Source organism: Trichosurus vulpecula, chromosome 5, assembly GCF_011100635.1.
Source record: "Trichosurus vulpecula isolate mTriVul1 chromosome 5, mTriVul1.pri, whole genome shotgun sequence".
NCBI classification, from domain to species: domain Eukaryota; kingdom Metazoa; phylum Chordata; class Mammalia; order Diprotodontia; family Phalangeridae; genus Trichosurus; species Trichosurus vulpecula.
Window position 1 is genome coordinate 40,018,019 of NC_050577.1, and position 25,685 is coordinate 40,043,703.

The window sequence follows — 25,685 nt, forward strand, 5'->3', positions numbered from 1 at the left end:
TCAGGAGACCTCAGTTCGAATGTTACTTTCAGCATTGTTGGGTGAGGCACCTGAGGCATTTGTAAAGTGAGACTTACTAGCTTTAGTACCTGCTTCATAGAGTTGAACCACTGTCAGATTGGGGGAATGTGCAGAAGGGCTTTAGTGCTGGAGAGGGCATATGCCCCAGTTTTTTATTAAAGAAGAATTTAGTGAACATACAGAAATGGAAGTAGTGATCCCAGAGGGCAAGCCCAGCTTGATCCAGTACAGGCCATGCCAGGCTGACGTTGTCACTGAACAGGTAGATTAGGGAAACGTGAGAGATCGTCTTCCTATATTTTGTCCGAGCCTTTCAGACTGTCTCCTGTTGTGTTTGCTTATAGAATGGAGAGATGTAGGCTCAACGATAGCACAAATAGATTGGAAACTGGCTGAATGGAGAGTTATTTCTTCTCTCATGTTCCCAGTGGAATGCCCCAGGAATCTGTGGTTAGCCCTCTGTTGTTAAGCATTTTTTATCAGTGATTCCATTGAAGGCAAAGATATGAGGCTTATCCAGTCATTATTTTTAAACTTCCTTTTTATTACCATGAAATTGATCAACTTCAGCAAACATGAACAGTTCCCTACCCAAAGAACAGGAGAAAGAGGACTATATATGAAGTTATCCATCTCCACTATGTTCACATTGGGTTTTGTTGTTGTATATTCTCATTTTAAAATGGCAGTTCCAGCACTTGCCTGCTCGTGTGTGTATTTCTGAATATCCTGTTGCTCTTTTTTGGATAATTTTCTTTTACTATTACTATTGTTATTCTCACACCTTCTGCCCCCCCTCATCCTCCAGCAGCAACAACAAAAAAAGCCTTTCATTGTAACAAATATAATTCAAAGCAAAATACACGTACTGGCCACACGAGAAGATTTATGTCCCATTGTGCAATCTGGTTCATGAGCTCTTTGCTGAGAGGTAGGAAACGTGATTGATCATCACAGTTGGTAGTTTATTGTATGAATTGTTCTAATTCTGCCCACTTCCCTCTGCATCAGTACATGCAGATCCTCCCAGGATTCTGTGTCTGCCCTTTTCTTCACTTCTTATGGCGCATTAATATTCTCTTAGAGTCATAGACCACAATTTTTTAGCTGTACCAATTGATGATACTTATTTTAATTCCAGTTCTTTATAACAATAAAAAATGCTGCTACAAAAGTTTTTCTCCCTATGGATCTTTTCCCTTTTTGTTTTGGGTTGGGGGGGGGGGGGAGTACACAATCTTACCTGATTTGAGGATTAAAAAAAAAACAAACTTGGAGGAATAGCTTAAGTGTTAGATGACAGAGTTCAAATTGGAAAAAAAAATTGTTCTTGGACTGAAAAGTTTGTAGCCTAAATCAGACAATATGAAATTTATTAGGAATAAATGCAGAGTCTTGTACCGTGCTTGAAAAATCAATTTCACAAATCCAAAATTGGGAAATATGACTAGGTAAAGTTCATCTGAAAAAGATCTCTGGATTTAATGGGTTGTAAATCCAACATGAGACAAGAGGGCGATGTAGCAGCCAGAAGGGCTAGTGTGGCTTGGGTGGCATGGACAAGATGCTTTCCAAAAGCAACATGGGGAGTATATATATATATAATCTGTAGATGTAGAGGGACCACAGATGTTATATGTGCAATAGATAACACACATTTTTTCTAGTACCTTCTATCTGTTATATTGCCCCAACTCCCCCCAGATCTAGTTCGGTTCTGCCTGCCCCAGACTTTCTGTGAAGCCTTCCCATACTTTTCCAGTCCCATACGATTTTCTCCTTTTCTGGCATTGAGGTTATTCTTTGGCACTTGATCATAGGCCTTTGACCTTATGTGTTGATTAAATGTAATGTTAATAAGCTATGATTGGCTGAATAGTTCAAGTGAGAAGAGGCACTGACCTTGTAATCAGGAAATCTGGGTTTCTTCACCTTCTGACCTTAAGTCCTGACAATGTCATTGTGAGCAAACTCACTTCCCAGTTTCCTTATCTCAAAAATAGGAATACTGTTTATACTGCCCATTTGATAAGGTCGTTGTCAGGAAACTTAATATTACTATTATTCTAAAGTAGATTATAAACTTCATTGAGAGAATTTTGTAGTTTTTTTGTCTCTCATGGTGCTTAGCGTGTTGTAAGCACACAACTGGCATTCAGTATACATTGAATGCAGGGATTCCTTGGGCTACATGGTACAATTCTAATAAATGCTCCCATTTACTTTTTTTTTTGGCAGGTGGGGTTCACTGACTTGCCCAGGGTCACAGTAAGTGTCTGAGATTAGATTGGAGCTCACTTCAGGGCCTGTGCTCTATCCACTGAGTCACCTAGCTGCTGAGTTCCCACTAACTTTTGAAGCAAGAGATATAATATCATTTTGTCATGCCCCAAAAGGAGATAAAGCAAATGGGATATACTAAATTGGAAATTTGAGGTGGAATACTTATATATCTATATCTATATCTATATATACACACATACATACACGTATATATATATGTATGTATATGTATGTATATATATATGTATGTATACACACACACACATAATTTTATAATGCCAGTGCATTTATGGAACTGCTCTCATCTCTTTTTGGTGACCTGAGAAAGACCTAGAAAACGTAGTAGACATATAACTGAAAATGTTTGGTTTGTTGCTTTACAGTGATACTTGTCCAGCCTCAGACACTTAATAGCTGTGTGACCTGGGCAAGTCACTTAGCTAAACTTCTGTCTGCCTCAGTTTCCTCATCTGTAAAATGGAGCTCTTGATAGCTCCTAACTCCCAGGGTTGTTGTAATGCTCAAATGAGATAATTGTCAAGTGCTTGGTGTAGTGTCTGGTCCATAGTGGCCACTATATATATAAATGTTAGGTGTTATTATGGTTATATTTTATTCCATATTTATTCTGTTCCCAAACTTTTGGGGGAAACATTCTACCCACTTAACCAAAACAGAAGCTTTTCACATCAGGTTTGGTGCTGCAGTGGAATCTTGGTTCTTAGCAACAGCTATAAACCTTGGAGTATAATTTATGGAAGCTGAATTCAGACTTGGGAAAGACAGAGATAGTTTCGCTTGCTCTGGTATTTGGGCATGGGGTTAGAGGTGAGTGTGGTTTGCAGTTTAGCCAATTTGAGCTGAAAAGTTATTACTTAACTGGATTTAGAAACTCAGAATTTGGGGAGCAGGGTGGGTAGAGAACATCCAGGTATGTGTCTGGGTGGTCTGGATGCCTCTAGCTAGTCTCATCCATTTCTTGCACTGCATACTTCATAATACCTTGAAAAAAAAGATTGCTGCATCATGTACGTTAAAGAGATGAGACAGTCCTACATTATGTTTGTTGTACTGAATAGTTCCCAAATGACTTGAAAGGGTTTGATGAGAATTATAATTCTAGCAACAACAGTTGCAAGCGAATGTAATAGGATTAGAATGTTTTTAACACTTCTTAAACTGTGGGTCCAGGTCTTGAAAAGTTTTCAACAGTGAAAGGTTTCTGAACTTGAGATGACCAAAATCAGATGAGTAAGGAGTCTGAGGTGTTCTGGCAGCACTTGCTTCTGCTGCATAGAGCAACTTGCCTGCAGCCTTGGTTCTGAACACAAAGCATGTGCACTTTACACTGTGCATGCCTTCAGGCCACGCAACACCACACTGCCTAAACCAAAAGGGAATTGCATGTGGAAAAAGTTTAAGAAGCCCTGGTTTAGATAAATCTCACTAGATTTTTTTTCTTAATAAATCACTTTACCTGTTTTTCCCAGAGGGAATAAACAATTGTGACACATATTCTTGACTTGTTGGATCACAGTCAGACTCCTACTCATAACCTTGCTGCCTGTTTGTCCTGTAGTTGGGTAATTTTTTTATGATGATGCCTTTAATTGGGGATAAAAAAGGGAATAATAGAGCTAGATCTTAACAAGTGGGGGAAAGAACCAAATAATCCTCATACCTTGAGATCTTTCCACTTGTGTTTAAATTCAGGAGAGGTTAAAACTTATGAAAATTCCTATAACCGTGCTTGCAATGAGTTACTTAGCTTTCAACTGATAAAAGCCTTTTTCCTTCCCATGGCTTAATTTTTAATGAAAGTTAGGGATTTATTTTTTGTATGCGTGATAAAAACATTTTTTTCAAATTGTTTTTGTGATTTTTTTTACAGCTTCTTCCTAAATCATTTTTGAATGGTCAAATGTAGTGAGACTGGCCTGCTTAGAACTTTTAGAACTTAGAACTTAGAGCTTTCTTTTCAGATTATTTTACTAATCTAGATTTAACAGGTATTTGGTAGCATTTATATAGATAGATAGCTAAGGTCACTCTTCATTGATTAGAGTCCCATAGGAAAAGATAATCCACTGGTTCCTGAAATTCTCAATTTTTAGCCTCTTTATAAAATATTGGCAGCCCACACTATGCTTCCTTTGGCCCTCTCCTGTGATTTTTGGTACCCTTAGAACTTTATCTCTCATATTTGGAGTAGAGAGCATTATGGAGATCAGATGGCTACCTTTTGGTTAAGAAATTATATAAAGAAATATGTTTGCACCATATTTTCAGGAGAGCCAATTGACTGGGTGACATTATAATTTTCCTTTCTCATTTTAGAATCTAAATTGAACAGATGAGTATAGAAATGAGGGTTTGTGACATATAACATATTACCATTCCACTTTATTTGAACCTACTTTGAGAAAATCTTCTAGACAAAAGTCTTGATGTATTTGTTAGCTTTCTATTTGGTTGTCCAGATTTCATTGCCCCAGATATTAGAATATCAGTAATCTATCTCTTCATGGCCTTTGTCATTTTGTAGTTCATTTATTTTCCTGGGCTGAGATGTGTCCCTTCATCCTTCACTTCTACAAACATACACAGACAGGGAGGCTTCGTGCCAGGCGCTGGGAGTGCACACATGAAAAGCGGATGGTTCTCAGTCAGGCGGCTTCTGTGTGGCATGAGAGGGAAATGTGCCATAGGTACAGATGACTGTGCTACAAAGCAGAACCATGGAGAATTTTCCTGGCTGGGAATTCCTATTCTGACCCCCAGAGTCTTCTCTGATTCTTGTGGGTGCTTCCCTTAGTTCCTGACTTCTGATTTTCTTTTTAAATAAGTTTTTCTCAGAATCTGGTTTTTTAGACGCATTTGTTAGCATCCTAGTTATTTTACAATTGGAATATATGTATATATGAGAATTTTAGACTTTATGATAAGGGAATATTGGAAGATCATCATGATACATTTCTTTGGATGCAGGTAGGGAAAATATAAGAGGGATTTTTCCAAAATAGCTTTGAAAAAAGTTGAGGTAAGTTTGCCAAAAGCTACTTTCTTTTGTTCGATGGACCTTTTTTCTTAAATGTGGAGGATTGGGGGTAGCGGGGTGGGGGTGGGTACAGCAAATGAGCCAGATATGCTCCAAGCTAAATGAGTATTTACTTTAGAAACCAGTTGCATTTAACTATTTGCCATTAAAATGGATGCTGCTAGTCTTCCTCAATTATAAAGGGATTTCCCTGTATTAAAATTAACGTGTATAACAAAGCTTCTATAATTTCATTATATAATAGAAACATAGAAATTCTGTATGTATGTAAATGCTATTGCCTACAGAAGCAGATCCTTATTATTTTGTTGTGTGTACCATGTTCATCTATGCACATATTGTGTACGTTTCACGTTCAGCTGCCTGTGTAGATATTTAGTATATAGTATAGATGCTATGTAGTTGTTTCAGCTCCCACTCATGTAATGCTCCAAGGCATATAAACACTTAAAACAGCTCTGGGTTAGGTGCTCTGAGGGGTATCTCCATTTTTTGGATGGACCTTTTGTTTGCGCCAGACCTCCCAAAAGCCTGCACATTATTTTCTTTTACATAGAAAGTGTAATGTTTCAAATATATTCCTTTTTCTTTTTTTCCCAGTAGAATTAATTTCAGCCCAGGCAAGGAATTTAGTGTTCTGGTTAGTATTCATTCCAGCCTCCGTGGCCTAACTCATTTCCTTATTTTTCTACTACTATGAAAAGTTGAAGAACAGGAGTAGGAGACACAGATTGGGGAGCACTCTCTTTACCAATAGCCAAGCGGCTAATAACTTCTTAATTTTTTTCTTAAAAATAATTTCATTCTTCAAAATGTAGAGGAATCAAGAGAGCGAAATTCTATACTAAAACTGATTCCATGTAATAGGGAGGGACTGGTTTCTGGTTTAGAAATAATGGGAACCTTGAGGGTAAATAGAACCATTCCTGCCTTTTTGGAGTTTGATACAGAGAAAAGGTGAGGCAGCCTGACATGAATTCTAGAATTTGTAGGGAACTGATGTAAAAGTATTCAGAGAAAGGATAGGAAAGATCCCACAGAACACAACTCCAAAAGGGAAGTCTTTCCAAGAGTGACAAGGTGTCAGCATGGGATTTTGAAGACACAAAGGGAACTGTTTCAAAAGGGGAAGGACAAAAATGTGGATGTGCACAGAGGATCACTGCCCGGTTAGGTTTTGAAAAGGTATGTATGGAAGACCAAAGCAAGAATAAGCCTGATTCCTAGTAGGGCTCAAGGGGCAGCGTCAGTTTAGCAGGTGATAGCAGTAAATCTGCTCTGAAGTTTGGCAAGTGATAACTGGCCATCCGACAAAGATGTGGGGGTTTGAGGGAAGAGGAGAACTCTGGAATTGAGCTGATTACTCAAGGGCAGAGATTAAAGAAGGAGGAAAGTGAAATTAGAGGCAGGATTAGAGTTTGAGAAAGAGTTGAGAAAGGGGTAGCAGGGTGGGGATTGGAGGTCCTGAGGAGCACAAGAATAATTTTGGCAGGGGCAAGGCCTAGGAAAAGCTCAAGTAATGGGAGGTTTTGGCCAAATGGAGGCACGTCAGAGATTTTGATCTTGGAAATTGAAACAGGAAGAACTGGTTAGTGGTGAGACTCAGGGTGTGACCTTCTTGTCTGTGACTTTTCAGTGGAGATTAGATCGAAAGTTTTGAGATTGAGGAACTAGGAGGTTAGAAGGGGAGATAAGGCAACATGAGACTCATGGGGACACCCAGGAAACTGTAGAGCAGCTCTTGCCTCAGAGCCCAGGTTCCCTGTGCCCTGCTTAACCTTCCTGGAGGCCAGCCAGTCAGCATGGGGCCCTGGCAGTGGGCAGTGATGTGACTAATGCAGGGAGTTGTTCCAATGAGAAACCATCTCCATTCAGCTCATGCATTAGGGATCATGAGCTGGAGGATTAGGAGCAATCCTCAGGATGGGATAGGTAAGACATCTGTCACGGGTTTTTTAGTGCTGTATAAGGGAGAATCTTTTTTTTTTTAACTTGTGAAATGTATTCTTTGTGGAACGTAGTGTGTTTTCATCTGCTTTGCTTTTTGAGATGTATAGTCTTGAAAATTAATGCAGTGATTCCAGGAAGAATTATTAGGATAATGAGACTGTTTCTTCCTGTGTTGAATCTGAGCATGTTAATCATAAGCGGTAGGGATTTAATTTGTAGAAATTCTAGATAACATCACTTATTATTGCTTGTGAAATATGTTCTCTTTGCGTGTCTAGACTTTACTTTTTGTTTCTCAGGTTGCACGTTTTAAAAAATTACCAAATGGTGAAAATGAGACAATGATTCCTGTATTGACATCAAAAAAAGCAAGTGAATTACCAGTCAATGAAGTTGTAAGCATTCTTCAAGTAAGTGATGGAGTGGGATTCTGGCTATTAAACAATAAGTTAGACTGTGATACATTCAGTCAAGATTATGGGAACTGTACTTCTATTACTAAAAAATGGATTTGACAAGGTCAATTTGTATTATTTCACATAGTTCTGCTTTTTAAAAATCCTGCTTTGACTTAATGATATATGTAAGAGCAGGGTAAAAGTGGAGTTCAGATGTACTCTTAAAATGTAACCATTTTTTCCCCAAAATAATAAAACACATTTTATTTATATTCTTACTAAGATAACCTTTTTTATATAACCTCACTAAATCTTAAATAGAAAATATTGTTCCTTTGATACCATGGGACTTTAATGTATATTGAAATGATGATAGAAGATAGTTTTAAAAATTAAAGGTTTTTTGTAGTAGTAGTCACTTAGTAAATGTTTATTGATTGATATTTATACACCAAATTTTAAAATCACTTAAATTGGCAAAATAATAATATAGTTTAGGATTTGTGATCTAGAATGAATTCTAGCATAGAGCTTTTAACCAAGGAAAACTACTTACTCTTAGGTTGCAGCTGCTGCTTTAGTTTGGTTGTTGTCATTGACTGTGATATTAAGTCATGAGAGTTGACGTCAGGATGTGAGGAATGTGATTAAGTCTCTTCAAGTCCCATGATCCAGCTCATTTTATATTTTCTATTAATTAAGTTGGGAAACATGTATTATTTGCTGGTTATGATGGCCTTCTTCTCTCCAGGAATGGGGATCTCTGTTCACATCAGTGTTTGTGATTGGTCCTACAAAGAAACAAATCTATGAACTAGGCCTTGGTGGTTTTAGAGAATATTCAATTTTTCTTGTCAGTTTTAGAAAAAAGATTTTACAAAGAATTTACAAGCTAGTAACTTCCTTTTTACAGAGCTTATAATTGACTTATATCATTTCTCTTCCTTCATTGAGGAATAAAAGAGCTTAAATAGCATGACATTAGACTTTATGATAACAGTTTGCCCTGCACAATCCAATAGGCTGATCTTCAGAATGGCCTGAACAAATGTGAAGTGTGTCACAGGCGAGCTTTCCATGGGTGGAATGAGTTTGATATCAGTGAAGATGAGCCACTGTGGAAGAAGTATATTTCTCAGGTAAGACTCGTCCTTTGCTTTCAAACAGACCTCCCCTCCCTCTAACTGCTACAGGCACTGTCAGCAGCACTTATTACATCTTAATTTTGAATTTTTTCTCTTCATGCTACATGGTGCTGGTATTGTTGGTTTTTATTGCAAGAAGATTGTTGAGTTGAATCCTAAAATTCTCTTACCAAGAGCGGTCATTTCAGATGGGCATCTTCACATAGTAGTTGGGAAACATAAATGAATATGAATTGGGATATTGTATGTGATTGATAATTCCTTGTAGGGTCATGATAGCCATTATACAAGGGGAATGGACTGTCTTTAGCAAATTGTTTGTCCCTGTGTCTAAAAGACCTTTCTTATTAATTTGTCTGCCTGATAATGTGAGTTAGAGGGTGCAGTGCTAAGATTCTGTATGAATTTTTGACTGGTAAAGTTAGTTTTGAAGGAAACACTAAATTTTTTTTAACATGTTAATAAAGATGATAAACTTTCTTTATAATTTTTCATTATAGATTCTTATTTCATTTGACTGATAAAGACAAATAGCTTGATTTGATAATATATTTACCTGCCTCTACTAGTTAATGGAAAAAGTTCACTAAATGAGAAAACTGAACTTGACTTACAGACCACTCCTGGTCTCTTGAATGTCAGGAAGAAGAATGTGGGGAGGCAACCCCACAACCTCAGGGTCTTGGCACCTTACTTTTGTACCTTACTGGGCCAAAGTCAGCCCCCATCCCTCAAGCGCCTTTAAAACTAAATTATTTATTTTTAGTTTTCAACATTCATTTCCATAAGATTTTGAGTTCCAAATTTTCTCCCCATCTCTCCCCTCCCCCACCCAAGATGGCGTGTAAATTGATATAGGCTCAACATATACATTCGTATTAAACCTATTTTGATGTTAGTCATGTTGTAAAGAAGAATTAGAACCCATGGGAGGAACTATGAGAAAGAAGAAACAGAAAAAAGGAGAGAGAGAGAGCAAATAGTATGCTTCCATCTGCATTCAGACTGCATGGTTCTTGCATTGCCAAGAGGAGCTAAGTCTGTCACAGTTAGTGTACGACGTTCTCTTCGATCTACTCACTGCTGAAGTGCCTTTTGCTAGGCTCCAGGGGAAGAGAGAAAGTTTAGCTAAGACACAGGCCCAGTTTCCATGGGGGCCCACAGTCTAATAGAAGAATAAAAGGAAAACACGGATGGCTCCACGGTATTATTGCTTGGTCAGTGGAATAGTGTGAAACAAGGCCCTCTGCTTCTGGCCTCCTGGCTCAGGCAGGTGGGGTCTGAGGTGCCTTTAAAGTATGGTGAGAAATTCAGCAGAAAGGGGGTATGTTCTAGGAAGCAGTAATAAAATTTGGCCGGAATGTAGAGTTCATGGAGGAGAATGATGAAATTCTTGAAAGGCAGATGCTAGGTTGTGGAGTGCCTCGAATGCCAGGCAAAGGACTGTGACCTTAAAAATCCTCACCTTAAAATTCTTCTGTCCTTAAAAATCTTTAGTAGCGACAGATCATGTGTCATATCTGTAATACCGCTGTGGCCTTATTCCCTAAGAAATCACAGAAATCCCTGCTGCCCTTCTTGTTACTCCCTCTGTTGCCCCGATCCCTATGGTGGAGGGGGCTTTTGTGCAATGCAGGCTGTGCTCAGAGGTGCTAAGGAAGGGCTGTGTGGGTGGGTGTGTATGAGATTGGCCTCTCCAATCCCAGTCATGGAAGTTCTTCCAGCTGCTCAATCTAAACCTTCTGCTTTTTTCTCCTGCCTCATCCTCAGGGAAAATTTCACAAGAACTGCACCACCGTCCATGTCATTTTACAATTGATTCACTTCTTTCTCAGCCTGTTTCACTAGCCCAGCTCCCTAGGAGTACTGCTGTGGTATCCGGAAGGAGGGCTGACAGCTGTGTTTGAGTGCCGGCTTGGACATTTCCCTGCTAGAGACAGCTTTTGTTTATTGGGAGTAGCAGGTTCTGAGTGAATGTGCTTATATTGCACAAGACTTCTGCTCAGAATGGACCTTGGTGGCGGATCTGCCTCCGTTTCCTAGCTCCTCAGCTTCCCCTTAGAATGTCCTCTGAGGTGGGACTCTCTCATTCCAAAAGAACTTTGTTCTTGTTGACTGTAGCTCAGCTGCTAATTGTTTTACTTTTCCTTTCAGTTTAAAAATCCCCTCATAATGCTGCTTCTGGCATCAGCAGTCATCAGCGTGTTAATGCACCAGTTTGATGATGCCGTCAGCATCACTGTGGTAAGAATTAGAAGGGTTTTTGGAATGGGAAGCTGTGCTGAAGCAAAATTTAGTTTTTCGTTTTGATTATGCTTGAATTCTAAGAAATTTAGACCTGTTTCTTGCTTAATATTGTTCCATGGTTTGAGGAAATTAGTGCACAATTTCTCTTATTCATCATAATAACAACCTCCTCAGAGGTTCAAAATATTTCTTAATGTAAAATCTTATTTTATATGTGCCAGATTTTGAGTATCATATTAGTCATAGATTGAAAGTGTATACTTTTAAACCACGTTATTGTTCCACTTTTTGTTAGCACCCTATTGTAGATTTGTTTTTAATGACCATGAGATAAAGGCCTGACTATTGCTAAGTTAAAAATAAAATTTTTTCAAAGCTATAATTTGCATTGTAAAATTACTTTATTTCTATCCAACTGGTTTGCCCTCATTAATTTTCTAACAGGGACTAGTTAGCTGACCTTTAAGTAAGTAGTGACTTCTTAGTTGTTCTCTTGCCACTTTTCCCTTAAATTAGATGCAGAGTTTTAGCCCCTTTACCCTATTTACAAGATTGAAATATCAAAGTGTTCTTATTATACTAATGATGCAAAAGAATAATGGATATATCTATGAGAAGTAATCTTACATGAAAAACATGCATTAGATGAAGTTTATTGACTTCAGAAAGCTAACTGTAAATTGTTTGAAAGTCACTTTGCCTTAATTATTTCTTTGGTCAAATGTGCAAATAAGATACAATTGACTACATATATTTATATAAACAGTACTGATGTGAATGATTTACCATTAGAACTGAACTTGCTCATGAGACCATGGGGTTGGATGCCTTCACTGAAGAACCAAGGCCCAGCTCTTGAGATTGAACCAGACTTTGCTGGACAGACAAGGCAGATATGCTCCGCCCTCCCCAACTTGTGTCAAGTGTCCGTTCTGTTTCCTAGTTACATAGGAAATGCCTCACTTTCCGTGGGGGCAGGAAAGCCTCATCCTATAGAGTAATTCTCAAGATGACCACGTCCATAAGCAAAGCTTTTTATTTCTTATTGTATAAATGCCAGGAAAATCCTTGGCAAGTCACTAAGTCCCTAGGTATCCTGGGCAAACTCCAGTACTCAAAGATGTAGAAATGGAAGGTCTGGAAGGTCTCTACCCCGGTGAAATCACAGTACAAGCACTGCCTGTGTGTAGATATGAGCACTAAATTGAAGAGAGATTAAATATTGGTTCTTTTTTGAGGGTGATTTTCCTTTTGAAAAGACTAACTGCTTTCGTGTTGTTGGGTTTTTTTAGGCAATACTTATCGTTGTTACAGTTGCCTTTGTTCAGGTAAGCAGCCTGTTTTGCTAGCATGAAAATGGACATTTTAATCAGCTTTTCATAAATGTAGCATGATGTGGGAAAAGATGCTTAATTCTTTGACTCCCTCGAAGGCTAGTAAAATGAGCGAGGGATAAAAACAGTTCAGGAGATACATAGTATAGCAAATGTAATGAACACACTTAGCTTTTTTTATGGTTGCAATAAAGTTTATTTGTTAGTTTATTTATGTTTTTGTTTTTAACATTCTTTTTTTCCTAAGTCTGAATTCCAGATTCGTTCCTCCCACTGCTCTCCCATACACTGAGAAGGCAAACAATGTATCAGTTATATATGTGAAATCATGCAAAACATGTTTCCATATCAGCCGTATCACCAAAAAAAGCAAAAAAAAAAAATTATACTTCAATTTGTACTCAGAGTTCATCAGTTCTCTCTCTGGAGACAGATAGCATATTTTCATCATGAGTCCTTTGGCATTGTCTGGGATCATTGTATTTATCAGAGTAGCCACACACTCAGCTTTTAAAAATACATAAAACAAAACCATACAGTAGTAAAAGCCCAGAAATGTAGCTGGATATTTTAAAATTCTTTTTCTTTGATCATATCTTAGAACTTCCATAATTCTATTACTTTTCATTTTCTACAGAGGTAACTCAACAGGAAAAAGACAGTAGGGAGGGTAGAGATCAGTGGGTATTTATGAAGAGACCATTTGGAGAAAATTCTATAGATTTCTGTGACTAAAAGGATAATGACTAATCCATTTAGTAGAATGGTACACTTGTTTATTCAATTCCTTTTTTAAAACCTAAGCTGTTTCTGATCACCCAGGGGACTTGTTCTCCCTACTCCAGCAGTGGGATGGTCCACTCTGATCAAAGAGTGATTCCCTCTGAAGTAGGATTAGGAAACAAAAGCTTCATTTGTAATTTTGAAGAGCAGCTTCCCTGTTTTTGAGTTGGTCTAATAATGCAGAAATAAAAATGCCAAATTTTCTATTTTTATTAATGAGCGTAGGTATAAACTAATGTAAACTAAGTTTTTTCTGAGTGTTAGCTTGAAGAATATTGCCACATATCTTCATATCTGATAATACCTAAATATTGATGAACAGTGGCTCAGAGCCTGTGATTGAGAGGGGCGTTTGTTTTCTTACCTGAATGTCATAATACACACCAATATTGAATCACTGAATTAGGACCTTAGGAGGTTGTGAGCTCATTCATCTGCACCTCAATTTCATGCTGTTCTGGGGATCTTAAATTTTATTTTGGTCGATTGAAATTTTGGCATGTTAATAATTCATTTTCTGTAGACCTTTTCATCAGTCTCAGGGCCTGCGTTGCTGATTTCACTTCTTTGTGAATTGTTCTGTACTTCATTGCAATATGATAGGAAAAACCAATCAAAATCAGATCATTGGAACCAGGCCTGCCTGTGAGTTGCATTAATAACTTTCTTAGAGCTCCACATGCTCCCACAGAACAGGCTACAGCAACTGAAGGTGGGGGGATGGCAGTGGAGCACCAGTGAAGAAAGGTGCAGTCCCCACAGGAGAAGTGGAAGTCTTATGTCCATAGGAAGGAAACCTTTGAAGCTTGTGCATTTCCAACCATGTGCCCTTCAATGGGTCCAGACTCATCTCTGAGGCAGGCACGCGCTAGTATATTAGTTTTCTCCTTTTGTTAGAAATAGAGAAAAGCCACCATGGAACACCTTCCTCTTTGAAGTTCACCCTGTTCAATTCTTGCATCACCCAGTCAGGATCGTGGCGGCTGTCATCAGCTGGTGCTCAGCCCCTTCTTTCATTCTTGTCTCTCTGTTCTCCTACTTCTGCTCTTATACTGGGGAACTTCAGCAAAGCTGTTAATGTTCCCCGAGACACCCTCACCGCCCAGTTATTAAACTTCTTCCCATCCCAGAGCTCCCCTACTTTACCTTAGGCACACACAGAGATGACCACAATGAAGATCTCTTTGTCAGCACCCATGTAGTCTGCTATCATGAACAAAACCCAGCCCTCTTCCTCTTGCTTTTAATCCCTTAGAGACTTTTCCTCATCCTTACTGTGAGCTCTGATCCCTCCATACCTTGGTGTTATAGTGAATTTTATTTGCTTCCTTTAAGATGGTGTACTTGGAGTCAGAAAGGGCTGTGTTTGGATTTCATTTCAGATACTTGCTGGCTTTATGACTCTGGGCAAATGAGTGAACCTCTTTTCCCCTTCATTTTCTCACCTGTAAAATGGGTGTAACAGCAGCACTTATCCCAGGGTTGTTGTGAGGATTGAGGTGATACAGGGTGTTCCTTGATACCCTCAAGCCTCACTAAGATTTTTGGGTCAGACTTAAGGTGTATCATAAATGTTAATTAACCGTTGCTGTTCTTCTCCGTCTTCACCGTGGAGTCTGTGTTCAATTCCACACCATTCTCCTTGCCAGTCCCTTCCTCCTTTGCTCTTTTGCTGCCCATGGCTTGCCAACCTTCATTCCTACCCTTGGCCTCCTCTGCTCCTCCTCGTGGTGGAGGACGTGGAGTTGGGGTGATTGGGTCTCCCTCCTGCGGCATTATTTAACCTGCCCTTACTGCAGCAAGGTAGCTGTTGTCCTCCTCTCCAGACTTCTCTCATGTCTTCATCCTCACAGTTTTTGACTGAGCATGTCACCATACACTTTACTGAGAAGAGAGATGCTGTGAGCTGTCTGCTCCTTTCATTCCGTATCTCCTGGCAGTCTGGCTCCTGGCCTTATCCATTGAAACTGCTCACCCCTGAGTTCGTCGTGATCTCTGAGGCTCCAGATCCTTGGGGTCTTTACTTAGCCCCAATCCTTTTTGACCTCTCTGCCGAGTCTGTCACTGCTCACCATGCTCTACTAGATTCTCTTTTATCGGGGCTTTTGTTACCCTCTTCTGTCCTGGTTCCTGTCTTATGTTTGTGACTAATCCCTTTTGCTGGTTCATCACCCCATATCACACCCCAAGGCTCTGTCCCAGTCCTGCTTCTCTCATTACTCTGTTTTAGGTACCTCATTAGCTATTATGTCTCTACAGATGACTCAGAACTATGTATTCAGTCTCAGTCTTTCACCTGAGCTCCTGTCCCACATCACCAACCAACCCACCAAACATTTTAAGCTAATTGTCCTATAGGGATCTCCAATTAAACATGTCCAGAACAGAACTCAGCTTTCACTCCTTTGGACGTCCATCTGTCTGCTGAGTTCACCTGTGTCCTTCCAGCCTCCCTGGTTCATAACTTCCATGTGGCCTTTCACTCCCAGATGCTCCGACTTTAATGCTCCAAATGTCTACCGAAGTGATTTTATTTTCCTCAAGCAAGGATCTTACCACATCGCTCCTCTACTCAAGAAACTCTGTGTCTAGGATCAAATAGAAACTATCCTCTTTGGCTTTTAAAGCCCTTCATGAATTGGTCCTGACCTGCCTTTCCAGATTCATTCTGCTGAGCAGCATGCAGCCCATAACACTCTGGCCCAAACCAGAATATACTTAATTGGGAAATATTTAACAAAGTAAATAAAAGTACGGTAAAACACTGATAATATGTGGCTTTCTAAGTCTGTGTGTGATCAGGGATCCTTATGTGTGGCTTAGTGCCCTACTGTCTGTTTAGGCTTGATATCCCTGGCCTGGCCCAGCTGCCCTTGTGGCACTCCCACATACGAGCAGGCACTCCCATCCCCCTCCTTTTGCACTGACCAGGCCTTATTTGTAGAAATACTTGTTGATCAACAAGCCCTCAGTAGTACCTCATTATTTGTATGGCTGTATCCAGCATGCCTGTGGCACGCCATACTCCTGTGAAAATGACCTAGTTGGAAGGATTGTAGTCTATGTGTAGAACATAGTAAGTAGATAATTATAAATTCATTTTAAAATTTCCCATGGCCAGATTTAGTTGATATTAAAATTAGAATTTAATACTGGAGCCCTATTGAGATGGAGCTTTTCATTGTTGAAATAGTATTTATTTTTTGTGTCATTGACTTTTCCTTAATAAGTCCCATTTTGTGAAAGGTCCTTTGTTGCTCTAGAATTCTAATTTTGAAACGGTGAAGGAGGGAGAGTCTGGTACGTGTGCATGATGTAGGTTTTGTGATGTACCATTTTATGCTACATCGGTATTAATTTGGTACTTAGTAAGGAACCTGAGAGCTTTAGAAAGATTGTGTTCAGCCGTATCTGAGCCCGGTGGTGGATTCTTGTACTTCCCAAAAATGGTGGTGATGGTGTATGTGTGTGGGGGGCTTTTGTGTGGCTTCAGTGATCTTTTTTTGGTTCCCCATCTCCTTCTAAACCCTGAGAGAGACTGTCGATATTTCAGAATGGATGACAGAAATCGTTTAGTGCGTAGTATGCGAGTTGTGTCCTGGTCAGAGGGGGAGGGTCACACATTTTTAAAAATGCAAACGAGATAGTACTTCTCAGTATTGGTTGTCAGTGTAACACTGATTTAATTCTGTTCCCAGAGGAAGAGATGGCTGGTGGGCCCTGGAGAGAGGGATGGCTGCAAGAAGAGTGGGATGAGGGTGGGCTCTGGCTGGTCCAGACAGGACGGGAGGGCTACGCCTTCCAGGCTGTGTGTCTGGAGGTCCATGCTGTGGTCCACAGGGCTGTGCCAGGGTGGATGGCAGTCTTCCAGGCCCCCTGAGAGCTGCTGATTCCTCCCGTGGCATGGCTGGATTCTCCCTCGAAATTGTCTCAGAATGACTCTATTGGGATTTTTCTAGGCATCTCTGTCAGCAAGGGTCCGTTGACTGCGGGTCAGGTGTAGGAGGCCAAGTGAAAGCCGAGCCCTGAATTAGCAGGCTCAGCAATGCTGCTGATAATGGTCCACATTCCATTTCTCCCTTTGGAGGCTCCCTTCTGCATTGTGCAGCTGCTTAGGAGATCCGAGGAACACCTTGCACTGGAGAGGGGGCGCAGAGGAAGGCAGAAAAGGGGAATTCTGAGAGAGCTCTGGCCGTGCAGCTGCAGTGTCTGTTATCGGAACAAGACAAGGGGAAGTGACCACACGATGAGGCAGTTGTGAAAGAAGCCCTTTTGGCCAAAATTGCAGAGCTGAGGTAACGATTCAAATGCGACTGCAAGGGCTCCTTATCCACAGACAAAAAGTAGTCATCAGGACAGGGGGTTGGACCCTCTTCTTGTCCTGTGTCCTTGCATAGTTCATTACGTTTCTTCTCCGATTGCGGGTCGAGTACTTTCTGTTATTAGGCCACCAGATGGTGGGGGAGAGGGTGTCATCCTTCACAATGTTGTGAAATTGTGGTGGTTCCTGTTATCCCTACACATGAACTCTTGATAGGCTGTGTTGGGTTTGGAGAATGACACAGTGTTTGTTCCTGTTTATACTTTATCATCTAGAAAGCTATAAATAGATATGTTAGCGTAGAAATGTGGGCATCATTCAAGTTAGGGAAGATTTTAAAAGAGCAGTGTGATTGTGTAGCCCCTTAGTTTTCATGATTAGGATCTAGTAGCCAGGGCATTTGTGTCTCCCGGCCTTATTTTGGGGTAAAGGTGCAAGATCTTGGGTCCTGGGTAATTGGCGTGTTTACATCCCACTTAGCCTCCTGTACCTTGGAGATTCACTTTGTGCTAAGAGTTGGTTTAGCTCTCTCTAGGTCATTTTTCCTTGTGGCCTGCACTTTTGGCCCAGAGTCAGGCTGAACCAGCCAATTTTTATAGTAGGGTGATTCTCTGCGTGGTTTACTGTGTCAGCCCATGGAGCATTAAGTGTCCATGGGGAATCTGTGACCCATAGGTTAATGGAGGGGTAGCATGTGTGAGCTGCGGGAGCACATGGGGGATGGCTTTGACGCCCTGTCCAGCCAGAAGTGAGAGGAGGCTCTGCTCCTTCCAAGCCAGGGCCTGAGATTTCTCCTTTCCCTCAGTTTGGTTGTGGGTATCAGAGGCTTGTTCTCATTTAATGAGCTTATGTTCTTTCTTTGTGATCTTTTGAGGAAAATTGAATTTGTAGTGTCTTCAGATACTCATAATGATGACAGCATGCCAGCATTTATTTCTGCTGCCCCTCTCCATTCACCCCTGACCTGAATATTATTTAAATTGATTCTTCATTGTGATGGTTCTTAACAACTTAAAATGTCTGGACTTACTGATTAGTATTCTTTTTTAAAAAATATTTTTATTAATATTTTTAATTTTCAACATTGATTTCTACAAGATTTTGAGTTTAAGTTTTCTCCCCATTTCTACCCTCCCCCCACTCCAAGATGGCATATATTCTGATTGTCCCTTTCCCTAGTGTGCCTTCCCATCTGTCACGCCCCTCCCAACTGCATCTTATCACCTTTCCCCTTACTTTCTTGTAGGGCAAGATAGATTTCTGTACCCCATTGCCTGTATATCTTATTTCCCACTTGCATTGAAAAACAGCTTTTTTTGTGGGGGGGGGAAGCATTTGTTTTTAGAGTGTTGAGTCACAGATTCTTTCCCTTCTTCTCTCCCCACCTACCCTCCTGGAGAAGGCAAGCAATTCAATATAGGCCACACATGTATCATTATGCAAAACACTCCCGTAATAGTCATGGTGTAAAAAACTTTATTTCCCTCCATCCTGTCCTGTTCCCCTTTATTCAGTTTTCTCCCTCGACCCTGTCCCTTTTCAGAAGTGTGTTTGCTTTTGACTGCCTCCTCCCCCAATCTTCCCTCCCTTCTATCATCCCCCTTTCTTATCCCCTTCCCACCTACTTTCCTGTAGTATAAGATACCCAATTGAGTGTGTATGTTATTCCCTCTTTAAGTGAGAGCAAGATTCACTCATTCCCTTTCACCTGCCCCCTCTTCCCTTCCAATAGAACTACTTTTTCTTGCCACTTTTATGTGAGATAATTTACCCTGTTCACTCTCTCTGTCTCCTCCCAATATATTTCTCTCTCATCCCTTAATTTTATTTTTTTTTAGATATCATCCCTTCATATTCAACTCACCCTGTGCCCTCTGTCTATGTGTATGTATATTCCCTTCAACTACCCTAATACTGAGAAAGAGGTCATGAGTTACAAATATCTTTCCATGTAGGAATGTAAACAAAATTGTTCGACTTTAGTAAGTCCCTTGTGATTTCTCTTTCCTGTTTACCTTTTCATGCTTCTCTTGATTCTTGTATTTGAAAGTCAGATTTTCTATTCAGCTCTGGTCTTTTCATTGAGAAAGCTTGAAAGTCCTCTATTTTATTGAAAGTCCATATTTTGCCCTAGAATATTATACTCAGTTTTTCTGGGTAGGTGACTGTTGGTTTTAATCCTAGCTCCTTTGACTTCCAGAATATCATATTCTAAGCTCTTCGATCCCTTAATGAAGAAGCTCCTGGATCCTGTGTCATCCTGATTATATATCCACAGTACTCTAATTGTTTCTTTCTGGCATCTTGCAATATTTTCTCCTTGACCTGGGAACTCTGGAATTTGGCTACAATATTCTTAGTTTGCTTTTTGCTATCTTTTTCAAGAGGCCATTGGTAGATTCTTTCAATTTCTATTTTACCCTCTAGTTCTAGAATATTAGGGCAGTTTTCCTTGAAAATTTCTTTGAAGATGACATCTAGGCTCTTTTTTTGATCATGGCTTTCAGGTAGTCCAGTAATTTTTAAATTATCTCTCCTGGATCTATTCTTCAGGTCAGTGGTTTTTCCAGTGAGATATTTCACATTGTCTTCCATTTTTTCATTCTTTTGGTTCTGTTTTATAATTTCTTGATTTCTCATAAAGTCGCTAGCTTCCACTTGCTCCATTCTAATATTTAAGGTAGTACTTTCTTCAGTGGTCTTTTGAACCTCTTTTTCCATTTGGCTAATTCTGCTTTTGCCATTTGAGTTAGTCTATTTTTTAAGGTGTTATTTTCTTCAGTATCTTTTTGGGTCTCCTTTAGCAGGTCATTGACTTGTTTTTCATGATTTTCTTGCAACTGATTAGTATTCTTAATTTTCTCAAATAATTTAAGTTAGGGGCCCATATCAAATACTCATCTTCATACTTTTAGTCAAATTGAATGACAGACAATAAGGTTGTTAAAGCTAACTATAATTTACTTTAATTGAGTGTTTTTCACAGGCTTCTTTGGGAAATGTATGCCCTCAGTGAAAGGAGTATGTAGAATTGAGAAAGATTTCCAGTTTAGTGATGGAGATGAAAGCCTTTCTGGTCGATCATTGGTGATTACTTAGTGGAGTTTTTTACCTGAAATGATGCGCTGCTACTTTACATTTACATTGTCCTTGACGGTTTTGTCGCATTCTTTGGCCCCCACAGCATCCTGATGGTTAGATGGTATTTTTCAGACGAGGAAACCAAGACTTAAAATTTATGTGAAGATGAATCTTTCATCCTTTGATTTGTGTTTCTCATTTTAACAGGAGTATCGTTCTGAAAAGTCGCTTGAGGAATTGAGTAAACTTGTGCCACCAGAATGTCATTGGTAAGACTTTTCTTTCTGTCATGAATGTTTCTCCCCTTTTAAAATGGAGGGCGAGAGGTACTCTTTAGAATGAATTCATCATGGATCTAGGTTGATCCAATAATATAGAAGATGTTGAACCAACTTGGGGAAAAATGTTACATTGACTACACAAAAATGTGGAATTTTTGAAACCATGGACTTAATATTGAACTTAAATGTTTTAGCTTAATTTAGAGCATTTTAAAATATTGTTATGCCCCAAGTATAGTTTCTGCCACGGAAGACAAAGTTTTTCTAATTTTCAGTTTTTAATATCACATTTTAGATGCTTCATTTCTTAAAAGTATTTCCTGTCCTATTTCTAATAGGTGACAAATCATAATAGTGATGGTCATAATCATTTTTGTCTCACCTTGCTGAGAAGATTTATTTTAAAATGAGCAGTGGTCTCTCAGTTCTGACTAATTTATTTTTAATTATAGTGTGCGAGAAGGGAGGTTGGAACATACACTTGCACGAGATCTGGTTCCAGGGGATACAGTTTGTCTGTCTGTGGGAGACAGAGTCCCTGCTGACTTACGCTTGTTTGAGGTATGTATAGTAACCTGTGGGAAGGGAAAAAGTCTAGTGGTATAGACCCAAAATGAGAAGACAGCGATAGTTCCATGGGTAAAAACGTTGGCATTTGGGTGTGAATGCTGATTTCTGCCTTAGGAATGCTAGATTTGGGTCACATGTAAATAGTTGGGGGCATTGTAATAAATTTAAATTTTTGTGGAACTTGATAGGAAATGTGCCTGTAGATTGGGGAAGTCTGGGAAAGACTTTTTCAACTTTAAATAGGAAAAGAATTTAATCCTGAAACAAATAGCATCTTTTTGCAAGAGAATTCATGGGTTTTAACCTTGTAATGTTAACTGTTTTGCTTGAGTTTGATGGTTCTAAATAATGAAGCATTTGATAGCATGTACCTGCCAATCTTGAATTATTTTTTTCTTACGCTAATTTTTTTTTGCATTAGTTTCGTTTTATTCCTTTTCCTTCCTTGACCTGTTCATATAGGCTGGTTTCCTTCCATTTACTCACTTCTTTCTTCCTGGTGAAATGATGGTGTCCCACATAAAAAGGCAATATAACAAAATGTTGATTTTTATAAAAATTGAGTGGAATAACTAAAAATTATATTTGACTTTGGAATATATCTTAATTGTTAGATTTAAAAAAATGTTTTTGAGGAGGAAGAGGTTGAATCTTCAAATGTTGTGCAGTACACACAGTGTTGGAAAGTTCATCCATCAGCTCGGATCACACCTTGCTGTAACTTACCATCTTAGAGGGCAGCTCATAGAGTGCTGGGCTTGGAATCAGGAAGACTCATCTTCATGGGCACAAATCTGGCCTCAGACACTAGCTGTGTGACTCTGACAAGTCACTTAACCCTGTTTGTCTCAGTTTCCTTGTCTCTAAAATGAGCTGGAGAAGGAAATGGCAAACCACTCCAGTATCTTTGCTAAGAAAACCCTAAATGGGGTTATGAAGAGTTGGGCATGACTGAAATACAACAACAAAAAGCTCCTAGAGAGTTGCCTGGACAACTTAGAGGTTGAGAGGCTTCCTTAACAGGATAAATCACACAGCTAGTATGTTTTCAGGTCTTCCTGACTCCAGGACCAGCCTTCTGCCTACGGTGCGAGGCTTCAGTGAGCTGAAAACCACACGAAGACTTTTGGGATGTCTCAGATTTTAATATTTCTGTTTAAATATGAACATATCAGGTGTTTCAGAGCGTCCAATACTTCTCTTTCCCCTCATTCTCTTCTATTTTGTTCCCACATAACCTCAGCTTTTTTTTTTTTTTTTTTGGGTAAACTTAGCACTTCACTTCTTGTGCTGGGAGCTCATTGGGAATTGGAATGCTAATTGATTCTTGCCATCCACATTTTTTGCTTGGTTAGAGAAAATAACGTTTCTATACTAAAACATTTAGCAAAAGCATGATAAAGTTGGTAATGGTTAAGATAGAAGATGTTCTAGAGATGGGGGGTTGGTAATGTTGTATGTTTGTAATGTTGGGTTTAACATCGATGAGGAGTTGTCATCGAGACTCTTCCTATTTCTTTTCTTTTTTACACAATTGTCGTAACTCTGCTACCTAGAATTTGCATGGTGCCTTATCCCTTTCTTTTATAAAGTGTTGTGTTTACGAGTTTCTGTGCTTTTCGGATCACTGTACTTTTAATAGTCCCTGCCACTGAAGGATCTCGTCCTACTCCCCAATGGTTTTACACTGAGCTGATGGCCAAAAAAGTGTCATCTTGCTGAAGCCACTGCAGATTTTGAATAACAGCAGCATCAGTAATAGCCCTTGAAGGCGTGTAAAGCATTTCGTGTGAGGTGTCTCCTTTGATCATCACAGAAACCCTGGCAGGCCAGTGCTTTTACAGATGAGGAAACTGAGGCAGGCAGAGGTGAAATGGCATGCCCAGGGCCACACAGCTAGGAAGTGTCTGAGGCTGGATTTAAGCTCAGATCTTCCTGGGTAAGAAACTGAGGCGTAGACATTGCTGTGTTCTCTAAGATAACACATGGCGCAAGTCCTGCTGGGACCCAGTTTTCCCAGTGCACTTTGCTGTCTAGGGCCTGGGTTCTGGGAGTGAGCTTTGCCATCCTGAAGGGTGTTTTTGTCCCCACTTCTGTGGGGGCCCTTGAAGGCATAGGACAGGGAGGCGGGAAACGTGCCAGTGTTCCCCATTTTTAACAAACAGATTAGAGTCTACAAAGCTCTAGACCATTGGGTATGACTTTAACTTGTGTAATTCCAGAATCTTTTGTTAAAGGGCATGTCAGTGAGTATTTACACAAGGAAGCTCCCAGCTACCTCCTGGCTGAGATCACTGGTAGGCTCAAGGGCCCCAGGGGGATCCTCTTCTTGGAGGTGCCCAGTGTGGGGACTCACTTGCCTGGAGAAGCGTTGGGCCCTGCTACAAAATGAGGCTCTCGCAAGTCATTGAATAGCTAACAGAAAGTAGATTTACTTTACCCTCCCAGAGGGAGGACGTGCACCAAGAAAGCCTCCCTCACTATCTGATCAGTGCATTCTCATGTTCTGGCTGATTGTACCATCACAGGCACTTGCCAAGTCTGAGAGGCCTAGACTCTTGATGGCTGGGAATTTTTATGCCTTTAGAGGACCACAGAGCTAGGTCAGGGAAGCCAGGGCCAATCATGTCTCAGGGACAGGGACACCGACTTCTCGGCAGAGGAGGGAGGGAGGACTTCCCCCATGTTGGAGGAAGTGTAGAAGGAAGCTGCCTCCAAGTTGGTGCCTGTCAGGTCTTAGGGACAACTTTCTCCTAAATTATTTTTCCATGAAATAGTCTGATTATGTGAGGCATTATTATACCCTAGTGAGATGACTGCAAACTAGTGAAAATTCATTTAAACTATTTGGGATTTAGAACCATTTATTTAAAAGATAAAATGAGGAAAAAATCTATCTTTTCTCCACTAAAGAGGAAAATTATTTTACTTGTCAAGAAACCCTTACAGGGTTGTCAGGTTTGATTTAAAAAAAAAGGACAAATAATAAATCTAAGTTAAAAACAGATCATGGTGGTAGTGGAATATTTCCATTAAACTCGACTGAGAATATCTTCATTCCAGGATGTCCATGGAACATGGTGGTATAAGACTGCAGGGTTAATCAATACTGAGGCCCAGTGACAGACAATTTATGTAAGAGGAAACCTAATGGTAAACACTTAGAAAAATCTTCAGCCTGACATATAAAAATGCCACGTGAGCCATCTGGCCTGTCCTAGTTCATATTCATTAAATTAGCAAAGATAAATGAAAATCATAAAATCCAGCGGATGGCACCATGGCACTTCCAAAGTTGGTCGTAGTACTTTTTACCAGTTTCCATTGCTGCCAGCGATTTTTTTTGGAGTTGTAAAAAATGATCATTCTTCTTTACCTTGTAATGCTCCCTTTTTTGAGTATCCTGAAAGGTGTTCAAAAAAAAGGAAAAACATTCACAAGCAGAGGGGGAAGGACCTCATTGATAAAAGAGCAGCTCTGGCTGCTCTGCGTGTGACAATAAAGGACTAGAAGAAAGTATTGCCAGTGGTTGAGGAATGGCCAGACAAGTATTGACATGTTAAAGAAGGAGAGAATTTTATTACTGTTGAGAATCACAAATAAGAGTCTTTGCCGAAACATCAGACGCTTAATAAAGGTCCAGGATGTGCTAGGCCTCGGAGCCATGCAGACAGAAATGAACTGGCCCCTGCCAGTTCCCTGCTTATATCAGGGAAGACAGCCTGTACACCTCTAAGTATAGAGAAAATAAGTGCTGGATGATTTTGGGGGGAGAGTGTGCATTTACAGCTCGGGAGATTAGAGGAGTAATTCTGAGTGGGATAAAAACAGTTGTATCCACGCCTTTATCATAGGTACATAAAAGCGTTTACACAGGTTCTAAGAACTGGAAGTGGTTACTCTTAATTCGGTTTTATTCATTCGAGTGGACCTAGCAAGTTTTAAAAGGATTGTTTGAGTTTAAGAATGGCTCTCTTGTTTGTAGTCTGTCTTCAGGGGGAGAAAGTCACTGTTGATGGCAATCCTTTTACTTCTGATGAGGATGTTGAAGAAGCAGAATTCAAGAGCTTGGCCATGTTGTCATTGCAATTTTTAAAAATAGGAGTGCTCGTCCACACTGACTGTCTTCTGGCTTCTCACCAGTGTTCCTCAGATGAGCCTTTTCTCCTGGTCTTCCCTCTGTGCTGAGGTGCCACGTCTGCCTTGGTGTCAG

General features: G+C 39.9%; 1 protein-coding gene across 2 annotated transcripts in view; it reads left to right on the top strand.

Annotated features, from left to right (window-relative positions):
* Positions 1-25,685, top strand: part of ATP2C1 (ATPase secretory pathway Ca2+ transporting 1) — a 108,141-nt gene that overhangs the window by 32,050 nt on the left and 50,406 nt on the right. For both annotated transcript variants that reach the window (XM_036759225.1, XM_036759226.1), the window contains 6 exons: positions 7,612-7,722; positions 8,733-8,849; positions 11,010-11,099; positions 12,395-12,430; positions 20,829-20,890; positions 21,355-21,463. In XM_036759225.1, the coding sequence (XP_036615120.1) occupies positions 7,612-7,722; positions 8,733-8,849; positions 11,010-11,099; positions 12,395-12,430; positions 20,829-20,890; positions 21,355-21,463 (525 nt within the window). The remainder of the gene's footprint in view (positions 1-7,611; positions 7,723-8,732; positions 8,850-11,009; positions 11,100-12,394; positions 12,431-20,828; positions 20,891-21,354; positions 21,464-25,685) is intronic.